Here is a 19,355-nt window from a genome sequence, read left to right as displayed (position 1 = left end):
TCGAGTTTGGTATAATGAATTCACTGTATGAAATAAACAAATTGAGAATCTTCTTCATTTTTTTTTCTAATTTTTACAGACTGAATATAATATATTTTAAAATTTTATTTAGTTATACTATAGAACTGATATTTTCTTAGCATAATTTATATTTCTATGTTATTTATTTTAGTATATTATGGGATTTTATAAGTAAATACATTATAATAATACTATATTATTAATTATGAAATCAATCGCTGCATTAATTTAAAAAAAATTAAAATTTTATCAAGATTTTGTTAGATTGTTTCCAACATATTTTGTTATAAGTAAAAATTAAATTTAAATTTACTGTTAAATTTTATTTATTAATATCTATATAATTTATAATATTTTTTCAAAATGTTATATATTAAATAGATTAACTTAAATAATTAAATAGATGTTATTGATGAAATAGACCTAGTATGATTTTTTATGGTATTTCTTTTAATAAAGAGGATATATAATATAATTATAAAATTTGAAAATAGCATACAATTTTATTTTATTTTGTTTTAAGATAAAATCTTATTTAAATTAATGTATAATAGTATATATTATTAATTACAAAATTAATCAATAGTATTAATTTAAATAAAATATTTTAAATTTTTAGAAAGATTTTACTAGATTTTTTCTTAACATTTTGTTATAACTAAAAATAAATTTAAATTTACAGTTAAAATTGATTTATTATTAATATCTTTATATATTTAATAGATTAATGTAAATAATTAAATAAATATAATTAGTGAAATGGACCTAATACGGCTAGTAAGACTTTTTATGGTAGATAAAAATGGTACTTTTCCTTTAATAGAGTAGATGCTTAATTTAATCATACTTAAGCCAACAATACTGTTTTGCTATGTTATAAAAATTAAGTTATGTATAAACTATTCTAAGCCGACGTCCAATATCAATTAGGATCGAAGTCCGGTGTCTAAACCTGTCAAACCCTGTAAATTACCAAATTTTTAGTTATATAAGTCCAAAAAATGGAGTTTTCAAACTACGCTTGTTTAAGCTTTATGTATTTTAAGATAGTATTATTCTTTGAATTAAAACCATATTTGATATTTATATTATGTTTGATTATTCTTGATACAATCACTAACAAAGCAAATATGAAAGTGCGAATATATTTTATTGATTGTTACAAGAATCACATTTTAAATTAGACAAATGTGTATTTTTCATGAAGAATATGTTTCAAAAAATACAAAGTGTGATGTTTGACTGGGTTTAATATGAATTTTATTGTCCAGTATAATTAGTTTTAAATTTACATTTTACTATTTAAATTTGTTAAATTTGGTTTGTTTATAATATGGTTGCAAACCGCATGAAAACCACTATTGTTAAAGCAAAAAAAATTAAACTAATTTTTGAAGATGATGATTTTTCGGTTTAGCGATCGCTTTGGAGTAAAAATTTTGTTTTAAAATAATTGTCGTTTTATAATTTCAGTGTAGAATTTTTAACTTTATATTCTAATATAATTTTTATTGGTTGAAATGTAGTTAGATGTGTTGATACTTATATTTTATTTAATAAATATATAAAATTAAATATTTTTTTTAATTTGTGGGTTTAATGCTAAAAACTTTTTAAAATATTAAATATATATAATTAAATATATTTTTTAATTAAAAGGAAACGGATGGGGTATTTAATAGAAACTTTTTTAAAAAAATAAAAATTTAAATATACTAAAATATAATGTAAAAACTTGGATATCTTTTAACCAACGATAATGCAACGGTTTTGAACGACCGACAAATCCCTTTTTATCCCCAATAATTGTTCAAACCGACAACTCTGGTTTGACTTTTTTGTATCCTTTCGGAAATTGACAGTTTAGTTTCACAAACTCTACAACTTGGATAGCGTTAGAGCACCCGCAAATGGGGTTTTAGCATTGGAGTTCTATATGTATATATAAGTATCTGTCTTATTAAAATAGAAGTATACTTATAAATTAATCCTTAGTTTTTTAATTTATTTACATTTCAATGTCATTGAAGTAATAAATTTACCTACCTTTTAGTATTCTTGTCTTTTATAATTTAATGAATGTATTTTTCTAAAATGAAATACAACAAATTATGTGCTATTTATTTAAGAAATATTTCCTATAATCAAGTTAAATAATAAATTAGACTTAATCAATACCAAAAATGTAACAAAATGTAACAAAATTTTCATTATATGAACTGGTTATTTTTTATTTTAGTACATTAACTATGTCTAAAAAATATAGAAGATGTTATAAGAAATAAATAATATAAAACATACAAAATTATAAATAATATATATTCGATTATTTGATCGTAATAATCAAATATAACCATAGACAATATTTTTATTTTACCTAAATTTTTGATCCATAAAAAATACATTTACACCAACACACCTGTCATATTTTAAAAATATGGGTGTAATAATTGACGGATCAAAAAATAAAATAAATTTATTCACTATAAATTTTAAAATTTATGGGTTTAAAAATATATTAAACAATTATTTAACACATATAAACTTTATAAATATATATTACCATTTATATAAGATAATTTAAAAAAAAGAATACCCGCGCAGGTGCCGGGTCAAGTTCTAGTTAGTCTTTAACTATAAGTATCTAAATTTCATAGAAAATCCAATCCAAGATATCTTAATATTTGTATTTGTATATGTATTTTTAGACTCCGGATGCTAGAATCTCCATTGGGGATAAGGACGAGCAAATTAGTAGTCGCGGATTAGGAATTTTGGGATTAACTATGGTATTTTTTCTGTTGGAATCACCTATGGTAGGCCTAGACTAACCAAGTGGAAGTGCAGCTACGGATAAAACTCCTTTCTGGATATATAAATGGGCCGCAACCAGAGGTCCATATCTGTGTAAATCTCCATGAACAATATGATTTAGTTTCGTGCAACAGGTGAGAACGAACTTGAAACATGTTACCGTCCTAAACTTTTTCTTTTACCACTCGACCACAAAGCTCCATACTAGTTTTTCCTAGCTTATTTTGATTAAATATATTAAAGTTATTGAATTCATATATTTTTAATCTAATTAAGAAGCCATCAGTTACATAATGTATTGTATAACAATTAAATTCATATTAAATAAATTTTTAGAAATTTAAATTATTGTATATTTTGAAGAATTTTGATCTAAGTCAAAATAATCTTAGTTCTTGTGTTAAAAACACTGAAAATTAATTTTGAAAAAAATCAATAAAATAAAATTTGTATAATCAGTTAAATTAGAAATTTTTCTAAGACTTGTTATCATATTAGTTTTAATTTTTTTTTAAAAAATAATTTATTTTGATTTATATTTTGCTAAGTAACTAAATTTAGTTATTTCTTATTTTTGGATTTTTTTCAAAAAAAAATATTAATATCGTTAAGATTGAACATGTTATATAATGTTAGCAATGTCGTATTTTTACTAACCCATGTCAGCTTTTTTTTTATACCAATTGAATGTGGTGATGATGTATAAATATTTTCTTTTTAAATCATTTTTAGATAATTTTTAAGAATTCATTCTCATTCATAAATAATGCAATTTTAAGTTTTTTTAAAAGTGTTATTTTATATTTTCTATACAACTTTATATATCTCATATGTTTTTGTATTTTTTCATAACTAATATATTTTATTTAATTAATCATATATTGAATAGATGTATATTAGTATATGTTTAAAATTTTAAAATTTTCATGAAATGTTTCGAAACAACACTATTTGCAAAACAAAGAGATTATAAACTATAACATAATTAAAATATTTTGTTTATGGTTGTGTTTCTCTTGACCGGCATATTTTTAAAGGGAAATTGGACTGTATGACGCTACAATAATGCATAATTAGGTTGATAGACAATTACCCTAGCTTTTCGATATACCGATGCAATTTTATGTAATATTGTTGTTTTGTCCCTAACCCCGACCGACTGAACCTGCTGAAATGAAAATTAAAAATTTTTAATTTGAAACTGTAGAAAGTAAGTCGTGGCCTATTAGCATCACATTATCTCTTTTAACTTGCTTTCGTAACTTTTGAGAAAGTGAAAAGTTGATGTCAACGGTTTACTCACCTTTTTCCAACCCACCGATTTCCTCTCAACAGTCGCTACTGACGGCATCCTCTGCGTTTCTTCGACTCCTCGAAGTGTGTTGCAAAAGGGAAATGATCTCTGCTTGTGAAATTGATTGCGAGAAGAGTTCGTAAGTGTGATAGTGTGAACGACAACCAGAGCCTCATCTCCTTCATATCGGCGATTAAGTTGAGATTTGTTGCAATATTGTAAGTTCTCCGTTTTGTGCCACAGATTCTATTATTTCAATGTTATTTCCTCTATTTGGAATAGATCCAGCCTTAGTCTATTCTAAGTTGATAAATCTAAACCATCGTTTCTGTTGCATGTCCGATCTGGTAAGTTGAGGTAAACAAATTGATTTAGGTTTGAACTTTTCTCGGTTCGTCGTACTCATTTATTTACTGCGAAGGGGGATAGTGATTATGGAATGAAAAGTCCCTTTTGCGATAAAACAAGTTTAGTTCTCTTTGAAATGGTATATCCTATGGAAAATATGCTATTTGAAATGGAAAATCTTAGTTTTAGAGACTGGTTACATGCCATTCTATTTCTCTGCTATTTCTGAAGAATCGTATCGGAACTAATATCCATTCCATCTGACCATTTGTTCTGTTCCATATATATAAATTATATATTATATCAGATGAATTGCATATGTTACTCATTTACTCGTATAGGGTATTCACTAGTAAAAATCTACCGCATAGCCACTGAAGTGCCACTACAAAATCGTGGCTAAAAAATAAAAGCCACGCTGACGCCACGTTTTAAGAACGAAGCGAAACAAGCCACGGTAAATCTAAATAAAGCCACGGTCTAGTCACGAAAAAATGGGTGGCTATATATAGCCACGAAGAAGCAACGAATTATTCGTGGGAACAAATATAGCCACGAATTTACCACTAATAAAAGAGTGGCCATGTTTTGTTTTGTTGTGCCGACATCAAAAAGAGATACAGCCACGGTTTTTTCATGGCTATTGCGTGGCTATATGTACTTTATTCAGTCCGTGGCAGAGAAAGATTCGATTGGGCTGTGATATTTTAAAAAGCCACGGAATGTTCGTGGCTAAAGAGTGGCTACTTTGAAATATATATACACTACACAACCGTAACATTTAGAACTTTTGTTCTTCACTCAAATTTTCTAAACAAAATGTCTTTCTACTTTCAGTCTAGAGAATGGATGGATCAAAGAATTGATCCTGGGAGTAATTGCGTTTCAGAAACATTTCTCGGAGGTATTGACGCATTTATTCAATTTGCGTGTAACCAAGCTGATTACAAAGAAAGAGAGACTTTATTGTGTCCGTGTGCTCGATGCAAAAATGTGAAGCAACGAGAAGCAAGAGTTGTCGCAAGACATCTATTCTTATACGGTTTTAAGGGAAATTATTATGTTTGGACGAGTCATGGAGAGAAATTCTATGATGTTGGTGAGAGTTCCGGGGCGAATCAGTCGACTGGTGAAGAAGAAATGTGGGAGAATCCTACTTGGAATGCTTATGAAAATCACCATCAGAATATTCCAGAAGTACAAGAAGACATTGCGCCACCTTACATGCCAGAATCTATAGAAGAGATGGGCATAGCGGAACCATATCACGATAGTGTTTTTGAAGCATTTGAAGCAGCCACTCAACCTCTCTACGAAGGATGTGCAGAGGGAATATCTCAGTTGTCTCTTGCTTCGCGGATGATGAAAGTGAAGACAGATTATAATCTACCAGAAGCTTGTGTAGATGAGATATCTGAAGTATTTAAAAACATACTTCCACAGCCAAATAAAGCTCCAGCAACATATTATGAGACAAAGAAACTGACACGAGCGCTTGGGTTACCCGTACAGAAGATTGACGTTTGCGTGAAGAATTGTATGTTATTTTGGAAAGGAGAAGATGCGAATTTGGTCAGTTGTCGGTTTTGTGGAGAAGATCGCTACTACCCGAAGAATGGAAAAGGTAAAAACAAACCGAAACAGAGAATGTTTTACCTGCCAATTGCAGATCGTCTGAAGCGTCTATACCAACTCGAGGCGACAGCTTCCAATATGCGGTGGCATAAGGAACATGTGACTCCGGAAGGAGAAATGCATCACCCATCTGATGCCATTGCGTGGAAACACTTTAATGAGTTATATCCTGGTTTTGCTGCTGAAAGCCGGAATATTTATCTATGCTTATCAACAGATGGGTTTAATCCGATTGGTATGAATGGCGAAGCACATTCCCTTTGGCCCGTTATTGTAAGTCTATACAATTTGCCTCCGGGAATGTGTATGAAAAGAGAATTCTTTTACCTTTCGGTGCTAATTTCGGGGCCCAAACATCCAAGAAAAAGCTTAGATATTTACCTTCAGCCTTTGATTGAAGAATTACAGAGTTTATGGAAGGATGGTGTGGAGGCATATGATATTTCAAGGAAAGAAAGATTCATAATGCGAGCAGTGTTGATGTGGACGATAAGCGATTTTCCAGCGTATGGGATGCTTTCAGGTTGGACGACGCATGGTCGGTTGGCGTGCCCATATTGTCAAGATGAGACAGGTGCGTTCTGGTTACGTAATGGACGAAAACATAGTTGGTTTGATTGCCACAGAAGGTTTTTAGATGAAGATCATCCTTACAGGAAAAACACTCAAGCATTTACACGGGGAAAAACAGTTCTAGATCCTCCTCCACCATGGTTGACCGGAGAAGAAATATTGCGTGAGAGGATAAATAATATAGAAGGTTTATCGAAGTCCGTTGAATGTGGAGGGAATGGACATGATAATCCATCCAAGACAATAGCTGAATACGGAGTTACTCACAATTGGGTAAAAAAGAGTATTTTCTGGGAGTTACCGTATTGGGAAACTCATCTTCTTCGGCATAACCTTGATTTCATGCTCATTGAGAAGAACTTCTTCGATAACCTCACGAACACATTGTTAAATGCTCCTGGGAAGACAAAAGACAACATCAAAAGCAGATTGGATCTTCCAGGACTATGCAAAAGGCGCGATTTAGAGATGAAAGAGGATGGAACGATGCCCGTGCCAATATTCAGGCTGTCAAATGCGGCAAAGCGAGAATTCCTTCTGTGGCTGAAAAATGACATAAAATTTCCCGATGGGTACGCCTCCAAATTTAGTCGATGTATTGACGAAAGCAATTTAAAGCTACATGGCTTGAAAAGTCATGATTGTCATGTCATAATGGAACGACTATATCCATTTGCGTTCGCTGAACTCCTTCCAAAAATTGTTCATACGGCAATTAGAGGTATTTATTTTTTATATCATTTTAAAATTTACTATAATTGATGTTATAACTTTAATGTTTTGTTTACAGATATTGCCCTCTTTTTCCGAGATATCTCCTCGAAGATTTTGAAAGAATCAGATGTTGGTCTTTTAAAGGCAAATATTGGTGTGAAGCTTTGTAACTTGGAAAAGATATTTCCTCCATCATTCTTCGATGTTATGGAACATCTTCTTGTGCACCTTCCAGATGAGGTAGCCTTAGGAGGCCCCGTCCATTTTAGGTGGATGTATGTATTTGAAAGATACATGTACCATTTGAAGAAGATGGTCAAAAACAAAGCACACATTGCAGGTTCGATAGTTGCACAATGGATAAACGAGGAGATTTCAAGAGCATCCTCAAATTTTTTTGGGAATCCCGAAATCATGAGCATTCCAGAAGGTCCAAGTGATATTCGTTTCTCATACACTTATTCGGATGTACCACCTTTGTTTTACCATGAAGGGAGAATCAGTGGTCAATGCTCAACTGGTTGGTTAAATGATGAAGATAACACCGTTCTTCAGACATTTATGATGCTCAACTTTGAAACATTTGCTCCATATGAAAGGTACTTTAATATTATGAAAATATAATAAAAATACATATTTCTAGTTACATAATTAATATTTTAAATGTGTGTAGGATGTTTGAAGAATATATGACGCGGAGTATTCCTGAAATTACTCCAGCTGCAATGCAAAAAGCGAAAGACACTAAGTTTGCTGAGTGGTGCAAAGACTATGTGAGTTTTTGTTTTTATATTATCAAGTTTCACAATTTATTTAATTAAACTTGTAATTTATAACAATGTTATTTTATTGCAGATTAATGATGCGACTCAGTTTTACACATTTCCTATGTGGATGTTGGATTTTGTACAAGGTCCTAGGCGCAGTTATAGGTCTTGGCCAATATACCACACACGGGGATACACTTTCCACACACATAACCACGGTCAAGATAGGAAAACTCAACATTATGGTGTTTGTGTTCCTGGAACCAATAAAACAGACTACTATGGCCTCATACAGGAGATTATGATGGTGGAGTATCATGGTGATGTTGGCTTGAAAGTCATGGTTTTCAAATGTTCGTGGTTTGACACCACGGAAAATCGCGGTATGAGAATACATCCATCTGGTCTTGTTGATGTTTCACCACGAAGACAATATGCCAAATATGATCCTTTTGTATTACCTGGTAAGTGAAATATAGTTATGTGCTTGAGATTTGATGTTTGATGAAAAGTCATGATTTGAAACTATGATGTTATTGTATCATGAACAGGTAATTGTGATCAAGCATGTTTTATTTCTTATCCACGGGTACGTCGACATTCAGCGGATGATTGGTGGGCATGCGCAAAAATTATTCCTCGAGGAATCCGAGAAACGTCAGAAATTGCTTTAACTGCTTGGCAGGATAATAGACGTGACCAAGTTGCGGAAAGTTCATTGTTACGGGTGGAAACACATGTTGTTGACGATGTGTCTGATTATGATATTGCTCCGGTGAATCCTCCAAACGATGAATATGTATCAGATGTCGAGGTACAATCAGACGGTGATTCGGAATAGTGAAATATATTCTAAAATTGTAAAATATGATGTGAGCTTGTAAAATATGTTGTAAGCTTGTAAAATATGTTGTGAGATTGTTAAAAAAAATTATATGATGTAGAATATATGGAATATGTATGAAATGTTTGGATTGTAGTTGTTGTATGAGTATAAGGTTGATAAGAAAAGGGTTTGGGGTTTAGGTGTCGTAGTTTATGGGTTGGGTGTTTGTGGTTTCGCGTTGTTAATATAGCCACGATTATATACTGGCTATATAGTGGCTATGTGGAAATTGGGACAAAACCAATTGGTTTGGCTCCAATTGTTTTTAGTTTGGCGCTTGATATTAGAATTTAGCCACTGTAATGGCGTGGCTAGTTCGTGGCTTCTCTAAAATTTTGGTAAACCAATTGGGTTTGGCTCCAATTTATTTGGTTTTGGCGGTTCTTATTAAACATAGCCACTGTTAGCCACTATCTTTTCGTGGCTTTGCTGAAAAGGGTTTTATACTGCGGTTTTCTTCTTTCTTCTCAACACTTAGAGAAAAAAAGGAGAAACTCGCGACACAACACAGAATCGCCTTCTCTGATTCTAGTCTCGCCGTCTCTGATTCCAAGCCGCGCCGTCTCCCGCCTCCCGCCTCCCGCCTCAATCTCTCACCTCTCAAGGTAACCCTCTCTCTCTTCCCCTGACTTGAACCCTTCGATTCCCGATTAGATATGATGTTTTAAGGTTTCCGATTTCTCTGTGTCTTCTTTGTGTTCGTCTTGCATGTTTAGTTCTTGTTTTCGATCTAGACTCTCGTTTTTTGTTTTGTTTTGTGAGCTCAAGGGTTTTCGATCTAGGGTTTTAGTCTGTCTATTTTGTAATTAGGCTTTCTACTTTGTAAGCTCTAGGGCTTTCGATCTAGGGTTTTAGACTATCTACTTTGTAAGCTCGCTGTTTCTGTCTCTGTAATGTCTCTCTTTGTTTTTTTTTTTTTTGTAACACCTAATGTCTCTCTTTGTTTTCTCTAAACGATGAATATGTAAGATCTAATGTGTTTTCTTTGGTTGTTAACAGATGAACTCAACAAGAGTACATGGAACACATGTTGCGTCTCCTCCTATGCCTCCTGGTGCTACTGGACACGTTTTTAACCATGCTGGATCTCCTCCTATGCCCCCTGGTGCTACTGGACCCGCTTTTAACCATCCTGGATCTCCTCCTATGCCTCCTGGTGCTACTGGACCCGCTCAAAACCATACTGCTTCATCATCTCGTTCCAACAGCTACCCGCAAATGACCCTTAATGCAATGCTCAATTCACCTGCTCGGCTCTTACAGCCACATCTCCATCCCGATAAGCTGAATGGAGCTTTATGGTAAGATCACTTCCTCCTCTTGGAATGTTTCTTTTATTTGAATTGTGTCTGTGATTGCCTAGGATTGATTCTGTTAGGATTGTTTTGTGATAGTTTCTGTAGGATTTTGTCATAGTATTGTTTCTGTTATGTTTCTGTTACTAATGTTTGTTATCATCTTAGGTTTGGTATTGACCCATCTGTCCATGCTTTCATCCGTGCAACTTGGAAAGGATACTACATGGGTCCTTGGAAGAGTTGGAGGAAGGTTCCTGAGGAAAGGAAGGATTCATGGTGGCAAACGTTTGTGGTAATTTCTTACTGTTTTTTTTTAAATCACTTACTGTTTTTTTTTTAAATCACTTACTGTTTTTTTTTTTTAGCAAAATTTCTACTGGGAGTCTCAGTTTGATGACTTGGTCTACGGTCTGTGGAAGAAAGAAACTTGGACAACCATTGGTGAAAGGATTAGCAAGAAGAAGAGGCAACACAAGAAGCCAAAGTACATCAGTGATAGCGACTGGACACTCCTTCTGGAGTATTGGGCAACTGATTCAGCTAAAAAGAAAAGCAATAAGGCTGCTACCAGCCGCAAGTCTGATCCGGTGGGTAAAGGTTGCCACAAGCATAATGCAGGACCTAGGTCTTTTGCAAGGATAGCGTATAACATGGTATCTTCCATGTCTATGCTCTGAAATATATTTTTTTCTAACTGTCTTCCTAATTTTTTTTTTTTGCAGAAGCAAGCGTCTGCTACGGGAGAACCACCATCCTACACTGCCCTTGTCAGGGAGACACACTCCCGACCAGATGGGACTTTTGTGGACTATCGTGCTGAAGAACTGGTAACTCAGGCCGAGATGGAAGCCACACAGCTCTCTAACACTGAAGGATCACCCGGGAGTCCAAGTGCATCATCTGCTCCTTCTCGCCTCATGTTAAACAAAGCTTATCTGAAGGTATGATCACTTAACATTTTCATTCTCGGGAATTTTTTTTATGTTCTGTTCTGTTTTGAAAATTTCATTGCATATGATCAATTTATTTAAACTGTTGATTGTGTTACCTGAGTTGATCAAATTGCCTTATGTTAGCTTCTGTTTTGTCTTGCTTGGTTTTGAATATTTTTCCATTTCTCTTACAGAATGCTAAGAGTAAGAGGGGATATGTTTATGGACTGGGCAGTGAACAATACAGGGAGCATGCGCCTTCTACACGCGTCCCCAATGGTCTTGCCCGCAACCTGGAGGTGGAGATGCGTGTGGGCGGTCTTGAGACAAGCCTCCAACGTGTCACTGCTGATGTTGCTGGGGTGAAGCAGGACGTCTCAGACATGAGGCAGGACTTTGCATCAACAAGGGAAGCAATCAATCAGCTCCTCCAAACACTTAGGCCCCCGCAAGCACCTACTGGACAGACTTCTGATCAGCCTTGATCAGCCTCAAGCACCAACTCCTCAGCCTAATCCTCCCAATGGCATTTAGAAGTTGGTTGTTTATCTTATAACCTCTTTTGTAACAAGGTCTTTTGATAGTATTCTTAGACTCAAAACTCTTAACTTTGTCTATGTAAGTTTTTATGAATGATGAATCTAAGACTTATCTTTTATATATATATATATATGAAGTTGTCGTGTTTATTGAATGTGCAATGTTTAATAATTTGAATGGATATCTAATATGAAAAATTGGGTAATTAAAACTAACCAAACGAAATGCTTTTAAAAACCGTGGCTACAACAAAGCCACTAAAACACAGTGGCTAAACCGTGGCTACGTTGGCTAGAATAGCAACGAAGAAAATAGTAGCACAAACGTGGCTAACCTAGCTACGAAAAGCCATAATTTTTTTTAGCCACGAGGCTATAGCTACTGTAATTTTCGGACAAATAAGCGTGGCTGTTTTCTTTTGTAGCCACGAATATTTTCTCTATAGCCACGTTTTTGTAGTGGCTATGCGGTGGATTTTTACTAGTGATTTGGGATTGACACAACTAAACATTTAAATTAAGCATAACATAATTCATATACTAGTAGCCTATCTCATATACTGCCATTTTCTTCCAACTTGTAAACAACGGGTGTCTTCATTTTCATTTTGTTCTTTAGGTTTGTCATGAATGAGTTGAAAGAGTAATAGTATTTCTATACTATTTTATGAAATGGAACAAACTGTATTTCTTTCAAATTAGGCTCTTCTCTTATTTGCCATGTTTATTAATATATAATGTACTACTTAGTAAGTTATATTTTATTTGATGCTTGAAAGAGAGGGTTTAATTTTGTTCGCTGTTGTTTCATATTCTATTGATATGAGTTTTGTATTGGTATATACATGTGTTTTATATTAGTTTGTATATGATTTTGTGAAGAGAAATATTATATTGAACGTAAATGGAATAGAATTTATTATGACATCAAATAGAAAAAGAATACAATGTGATATTGAATGGGAATGATATTCATATGATGTTGTCTCTTCCACCTCTTTTCTCTAATGCCGTCAATATTCATTTCTATTCGCTACAATCAATCTGAATTTGGGGTAAGCATTACCTCTTTCCCTATAGACACTTCAAAATTTGAACAATATATATGTACTATGCTATATCGTTTGTTACCTTTTCTATTATATATGCTCATGTAGAATGAAAATGCATGTTACTTGCATTGGGTTTAGTTTATGAAAGATTGAGTTTGACATTGGATTAATGTATGTATTTTTGTGTATGGTTTAGTGATTAGTTGATAGGGTTTAGTTTATGTATGATTGGGGTTGACATTGTTGCAAGCATTACCACCTTCCATGAAGGCATATCTATATCAACATTGTGAAATATGTTAAAATGATTTTTAGATTGCAACTACATTTTCACATTTTCTATTTTATATGTCTCATGTAGAATGGTAATGCATCTTACTTGCATTTCGAAATTTGGATTTAATTTATGAAAATTGGGGTTGACATTGGATTAGGGTTGACTATCGTTACATGTTTTTGAACCTGTAAAAATTGTACTATAACCTATATCGTATAGTTTAATATTACATAATATAATTTAATATTATATAATATTACGTATTTTTAGATTTTGATATTTGGGTTTAGGATTCATATTTAGATTAAGGTTTAGTGATTAGAATTTATGGTTTAGTATTAAAAGGTGAAGGAATATGGTTGGGATCATCATTAATTTCTTTCATGTAATCATAGATTTTTTATAATTTCACTAATATGTACTATGTTATTTATTTTGTTCTATTATGTTTGGGTTAGAGTTTATATTTGGGTTCATGGTTTATATTTGGATAAGAGGTTAGTGATTATAATTTAGGGTTTAGTATTTAGAATGTGAGGAATATCGTTGAGGTCAACATTAACTTGTTCCATGCAAGCATAGATATTTCATAATTTTACCAATATGTACTATGTTGTTTATTTTGTTCTATTCTATTTGGGTTAGAGTTTATATTTGGGTTTAGAGTTTATATTTGGGTAAGAGTTTAGTGATTATAATTTTGGGTTTAATATTTTGAAGGTGAGAGGATATGGTTAGGATCAACATTAACTTCCTCCATGCAATCATAGACATTTTATAATTTTACCAATATGTATTTTGTTATTTATTTTGTTCTATTCTATTTGGGTTAGAATTTGTATTTGAGTTTAGTGTTTATATTTGGGTAAGGGTTTAGTGATTATAATTTAAGATTTAGTATTTAGGGATTGAGGTGTGATTGGGACAATGTTTAGTATCTAGGGTTTAGGGTTGGGATATGTTTAATATTACATGTTGTAGGTGAAGTTATAATTCTACACTACTTCAGTTTATGGAATAGAATATTTGGTGTACATATATGTGAGTAATAACATGTGGATGACTCCTTCTTTCTAATGAAATATTTTTATACATACTTGATCATGTATTACATAGACTACGTGGACACACAAAACATATTTTTATCGGATAATGACAGAGAAAGGGTATAACCGGATGAAATATGGTGTAAATGTTAGTTTTCGTCAAAATCATTATCACTCACTTTATTTATTGGCATATACACCCCTTTTTAAACATCTTTATTTATTTATTTTTCTGTTTTTGTATGACAACTAAAATTTAAAAAGAAAAGAAAATACTAAACCGAAAAAGCCTACAGACCAGACCTACACAGACTGAGACTGAGATGGTCTCAGCCAACATTTACTTTCTGTTATAGAGGACAAGAGGGAAAAGACCGACACCAAAAGGCTCGCCTCCGTGTTGGTCCCCACAATTAACTTTCTTGGCCATATAAACATAATTTCGGTCTATTTGTGCATCGAAGTTAAATGATGAAACTATTTTAATTGCAAAGAAGAGAAGAAGTTTCAAAGACTAGTTAGTTAGAAAAGTCTTTTAACGAATGTATGAGATCTTTGTGGTGGAGAAGTACGCACTAATTAAAAACAATACTTAACATGTCAAATTATTTAACGAGAGCACTTGATGATTAGTTTCCTGATATTTTATGTTTTAGAAAACGTATATGTATTTGATTTTGATTTTTATAAACTAATACTCAGATTTAAATAAAACAATGCAATATGATGATATGTTTGGACATAAAATTTTTCTCTTTTGCTTATCCACTTACTTGAAGTACGGCAAAAGAGTTATACTGACCAGCAATATTCATCGAATATAGACAGAAGAAAGATCCAGTGAACATGATCGGACAAAGTAACGAGAACATATAAATAATTTAAATCAATCAAATATTACATAGAAAGTGATTATTTAATCATGCGTGCTCCAACACCAGCATTTGTAATTCAATTTTGAATTTTTTTATGTATTGTAGTAGTCACGTGAAATTCAAATTAACACATCTATCATGTTCTCTCTTTTGATTTTGGCATATATGGCATCCATTCTTTAGAGAGATAGTGTGGGGTTACTTTTACGGTGGCCTGATCTTTACATATAGCCCTATATAATTCAACTAGCAGGTTCTTTCTTTTGTAATTGAATATGATCGGTTCCTCTGATCAAACGGATAAAGAAAACTAGAGATTCATGCCTCCTGGGTTTTTGTATCTTGCTGCAGAGATGACAATGGAATGTGAACAATGGACAACAACAGTATGAGAATGGCAATGGAACGTTGAGCCATATCTGTTTTTTTTTTTCAATTAGAGATTAAAACAATGGCAAGCGTGTCATGGGCAATGCATCGTGGACATCATGTCGTGGACAGAGTAGTGGACATTATTATGCCATGGATAACACAACTTAGCAAGTGTTTCTAACATATTTAATATGCAAAAATCAAAAGTGTGTACCAAATATGAGAATCAAACGAGTCATTCAATCCTAATGTTTGACACAAGCAGTACATATTTAGCTTATATTTACAAAATACATTTTTTTCTAGAGGCGTACATCGTACACTGACCACATCTTCTTTTTTTTTTTTTTGTAAACAACACTGACCACATCTTCATTATGATTTTATTTTAAAAAATATAATTTATGCTAGTGTTTTGTAAGCAAACATCAATGCATTCAGTCATTGTCTTAAGCTGTAAAACACATAAGCATTGATTTACCAAACTCTTGATACCGTAGAGAATATCAAGAAACAGAAACAATCTTGTAGATAATTTAGAAGATGTGTTCTGACTTCAGGAAAGTTTTTTACAAGATGGTATATTAAGATGAAGTCTGTAAAAATTCAATGCTTCAAACTCTGAGATCTAACACGATGAAGATGAACATTTTATATTTTTATACTAATTCATATAACTAGAACGTTGAATTATTCAAATTGTTGAGAGACAAGATCCAAGATACAAGATATAAGATCCAAGAGAGAGAGAGATTCAAGATACAGTATAACAGATACAAGATCAGAGAGAGAGAGAGAGAGAGAGAGAGGAGAGAGGGAGAGAGAGAGAGAGAGAGAGAGAGAGAGAGAGAGAGAGAGAGAGAGAGAGAGAGAGAGTCACTTTTGAAGATTATAGTAACAGAGAAAACCAATGTTCAAAAACGCGGGCGAGTTACCGAGTAATCAGCCGCAAAAAGGTGTTCGGAAGGCAACCGTAGCGATTATGAGCAGATCGGAAAAATTATACGGTGACCTGAGTTTCAACTGTTTGAGCCGTAGAATTCAATAAGCCGGCGACTTATATTTTTCATACATGGCTTAGTTTGTGTTAGATTTATAAGATTTTGGTGATAATTTGAAGAAAAATGGCGAAAAAGCAACGAACAGGATGTATAATGCAAGCGATGGTCATTTTAGGTTACAGCTTTTTTGCAGGGAAGATGATAAAAGCGAAAGTACCAGCGTATCCTTTATTAATAATACAAAAATAAACAAAATGTTGTGTACTTGGGTATTGATCCTGAAGCGCTTGACAATCAAAGCAACACAAGACCACTGAGACAAGTCATATTCTTTCAATATCATTACAAATAAATGATATTTAGCTACAATAAGATGAAAACCTTTGGAAAAAAAATTCCCGATTACTCCCCGATTAATCTCCGAGTTTTCATCAACTCGCTAGGCCCAGACCGACCGCCGGATTCACGCCTAGCGTAGTTTCGAATATGGGAGAAAACTAATCATGAAGAAACTTGTTGACAACCAAGATGTGTAACTGAACAAACAAAATAAGAAACTCCCGATTTATCTTCACGAGAATTTGGAGACGAAAAGCTTTGTTGCAGCAACAATTTTGTTTAGGGAAATTTCAATTTTATCACAAGTTTGATAATATTTTCAAATTTATTCTTAAAATATATGCATTTCCATAAATATATTAAACTTTTGATTAAAATAATTTGATTAAATTTTTAAAATCATTTATAAACATTTAATAATACTTTATAAATCATTTACTAGATTTTGATCCACGCTTTCTAAGCGCGGGTTTAATTTTGGAATTAAATTATTATTATTTTAAATAAATTTTTATAAGATAATGTGGATTCACATAAATATTGGCATAGAACCGCGATTCGGACCGGACGTTTTCAAAACGCGGTTTATTGTTTGATTCAATTGACATAGAATTATTAAATATATGTTAGACTAAATTATATATATTTGGTTTAAATAAACACTATTGATTTATACGGATTCGAGGAATGTGTTCAAATTTTAAAATGAAATTTGTATATTTAGTAGTATAGAAATTATAAACTGGGGTAAATATATATAGAAACAATTCTGGTCACATTTATTTATATGTATATTAACTATCAAAATACACAAAAATAAAACAAAGTATATAAAATATTGTTACATGTTTAAATTCTGTAATAAGTTGATAACAATGAATTTATTAAATTACAAAAGTTGTGACATACATCACAACTTATATCTTTCTATACTATTAAAAGCAAATCATCTCAAAAATCTACTTGCAAAAATTGTTGCACCCCTTCATTAACTATAAGTTATTCTTCAGTCATATAATAATTTAGTCTAACATAATCGTTTTAATAATTAGCCTTACAATATAATATGACATATTATGTTAATCAAAAAAAAAATGATGACATATTATTTTTGTGCCATCATATTTTCAGAAATTTTTTTACCTTTAACAATTTTTAATACTTCATCATTATACAGTAGAACCTATATAAATTAATATTCGATAAATTAATAATCCCTTAAATTAATAAATTTCGATGGTTCCAACTTGGGCCGGTTCAAAATTTGACACAAATCGATAAAATAATAAAATAAATTTTTTTTTAGAAAATTATACGTAAATATATATTCCCATGAAAATTATAAATTAATAATTTATATGTATACATATTTTATATAATTAATAACCTATTATTATATTATTTTTTATATTCACAATGTAAGTATCTTTATATTCTCTTAACACTTCATATATTTTTGATAAAATTTAGTAATATTATATCTAAAACCACATTTAAGCTCTATGCAATATATAGTATATACACCAAATAATATAATAAAATTAATATAAATTTCAAATTTCAGAAATAATAATTAATGTCTATACACTAAAATCAAATATTTTTCTTATCTAAAAATAAGAAATCAAAATAAGAAATTTTTTATAATTACTATTTCTATAAATTAATAAAATTTCAAAATTCCAACATTATTAATTTATAGAGTTTCTACTCTAGTTAACACACACCCACCTATATATTAACAACTCGACCACCACCTAAGCATACTAATATTTAACGGCTCATTTTATTAAATTAATACATCTACCTATTAATATATCTAACACACACGACTTACTTACATTTTGTCGAGCTTACTTCTCATCAAAATTATATCGTTCAATGATATCAATATATTGATTGAATAAAAATCAACCCCAGAGAAAATATATATTTGGGTTGAAAAAGATATATATTTTCCAAATATATAGGTGGATATAAAATTAACTCCATAACTGATGCTAACATTTCCAAATATATAGGTAACACTAAATGTCTACAATATCAATATATAAATTATGATTAGAGAAATATTTGGTTATGTACTGTTATGAGTTAAATATTATGGTAAGACCAAAAATATTGTTAGTCAATGAAAGGGTTCAAACAACTTTTATAGGTAGATTTTTTAGGACTCCTTCCTTTTTAATAATATTGATATAAGTTTATAAATTCAATCTCACTTCATAAATACTAAACCCTAAACAATAATCAATCACTAAATTTTAAATTCAAATATTATAATATTTTTAATTAAATATTTTTTTTTAAAATATTAAATAATTTATGATATTTTAAGCAATTTCCCTAACTTTAACACCCGGATACATATTTACTTTTATTTTGTCAAATCCAGAATTTTTTCCATGACAACGAAAAGATAAAGATAAGGATAACAATGATAATTTTAAATTTTCTCCCAAAGTGCTTTGGTAGTTTAATGTGCCTATAAATGAAATATAGATGTCTAGAAGTACCTTGTGGTGTAATTTACTCGCATTTATTTGTGTAGAAAAAGAAGCAAGCTTTAAAA

General features: G+C 31.6%; 1 protein-coding gene and 1 long non-coding RNA gene across 3 annotated transcripts; both read left to right on the top strand.

Moving 5' to 3' along the window:
• The first annotated feature begins 581 nt into the window (after nt 1–581).
• LOC117131821 lies at nt 582–17,730 on the top strand. Its single transcript, XR_004455218.1, has 2 exons — nt 582–4,819; nt 12,307–17,730. It is a non-coding gene; the product is annotated as an uncharacterized LOC117131821 (long non-coding RNA).
• LOC117131796 lies at nt 4,818–16,190 on the top strand. Of its 2 annotated transcripts, none has more exons than XM_033284479.1 (2): nt 4,818–10,642; nt 10,716–16,190. In XM_033284479.1, the coding sequence occupies exon 1, from the start codon at nt 5,297–5,299 to the stop codon at nt 7,445–7,447; it is 2,151 nt and encodes a 716-aa protein (XP_033140370.1). In that variant the 5' UTR covers nt 4,818–5,296; the 3' UTR covers nt 7,448–10,642; nt 10,716–16,190. The 2 variants fall into 2 exon arrangements, with proteins under 2 accessions (XP_033140370.1, XP_033140369.1); XM_033284478.1 differs by having other exon boundaries at nt 4,818–11,291; nt 11,477–16,190.
• Nucleotides 17,731–19,355: the final 1,625 nt, after the last annotated feature.

Source organism: Brassica rapa, chromosome A02 (assembly GCF_000309985.2).
Source record: "Brassica rapa cultivar Chiifu-401-42 chromosome A02, CAAS_Brap_v3.01, whole genome shotgun sequence".
Lineage (NCBI taxonomy): Eukaryota > Viridiplantae > Streptophyta > Magnoliopsida > Brassicales > Brassicaceae > Brassica > Brassica rapa.
Note: the sequence above shows the minus strand (reverse complement) of the source record. Positions and strands in the feature narration are given on the sequence as shown.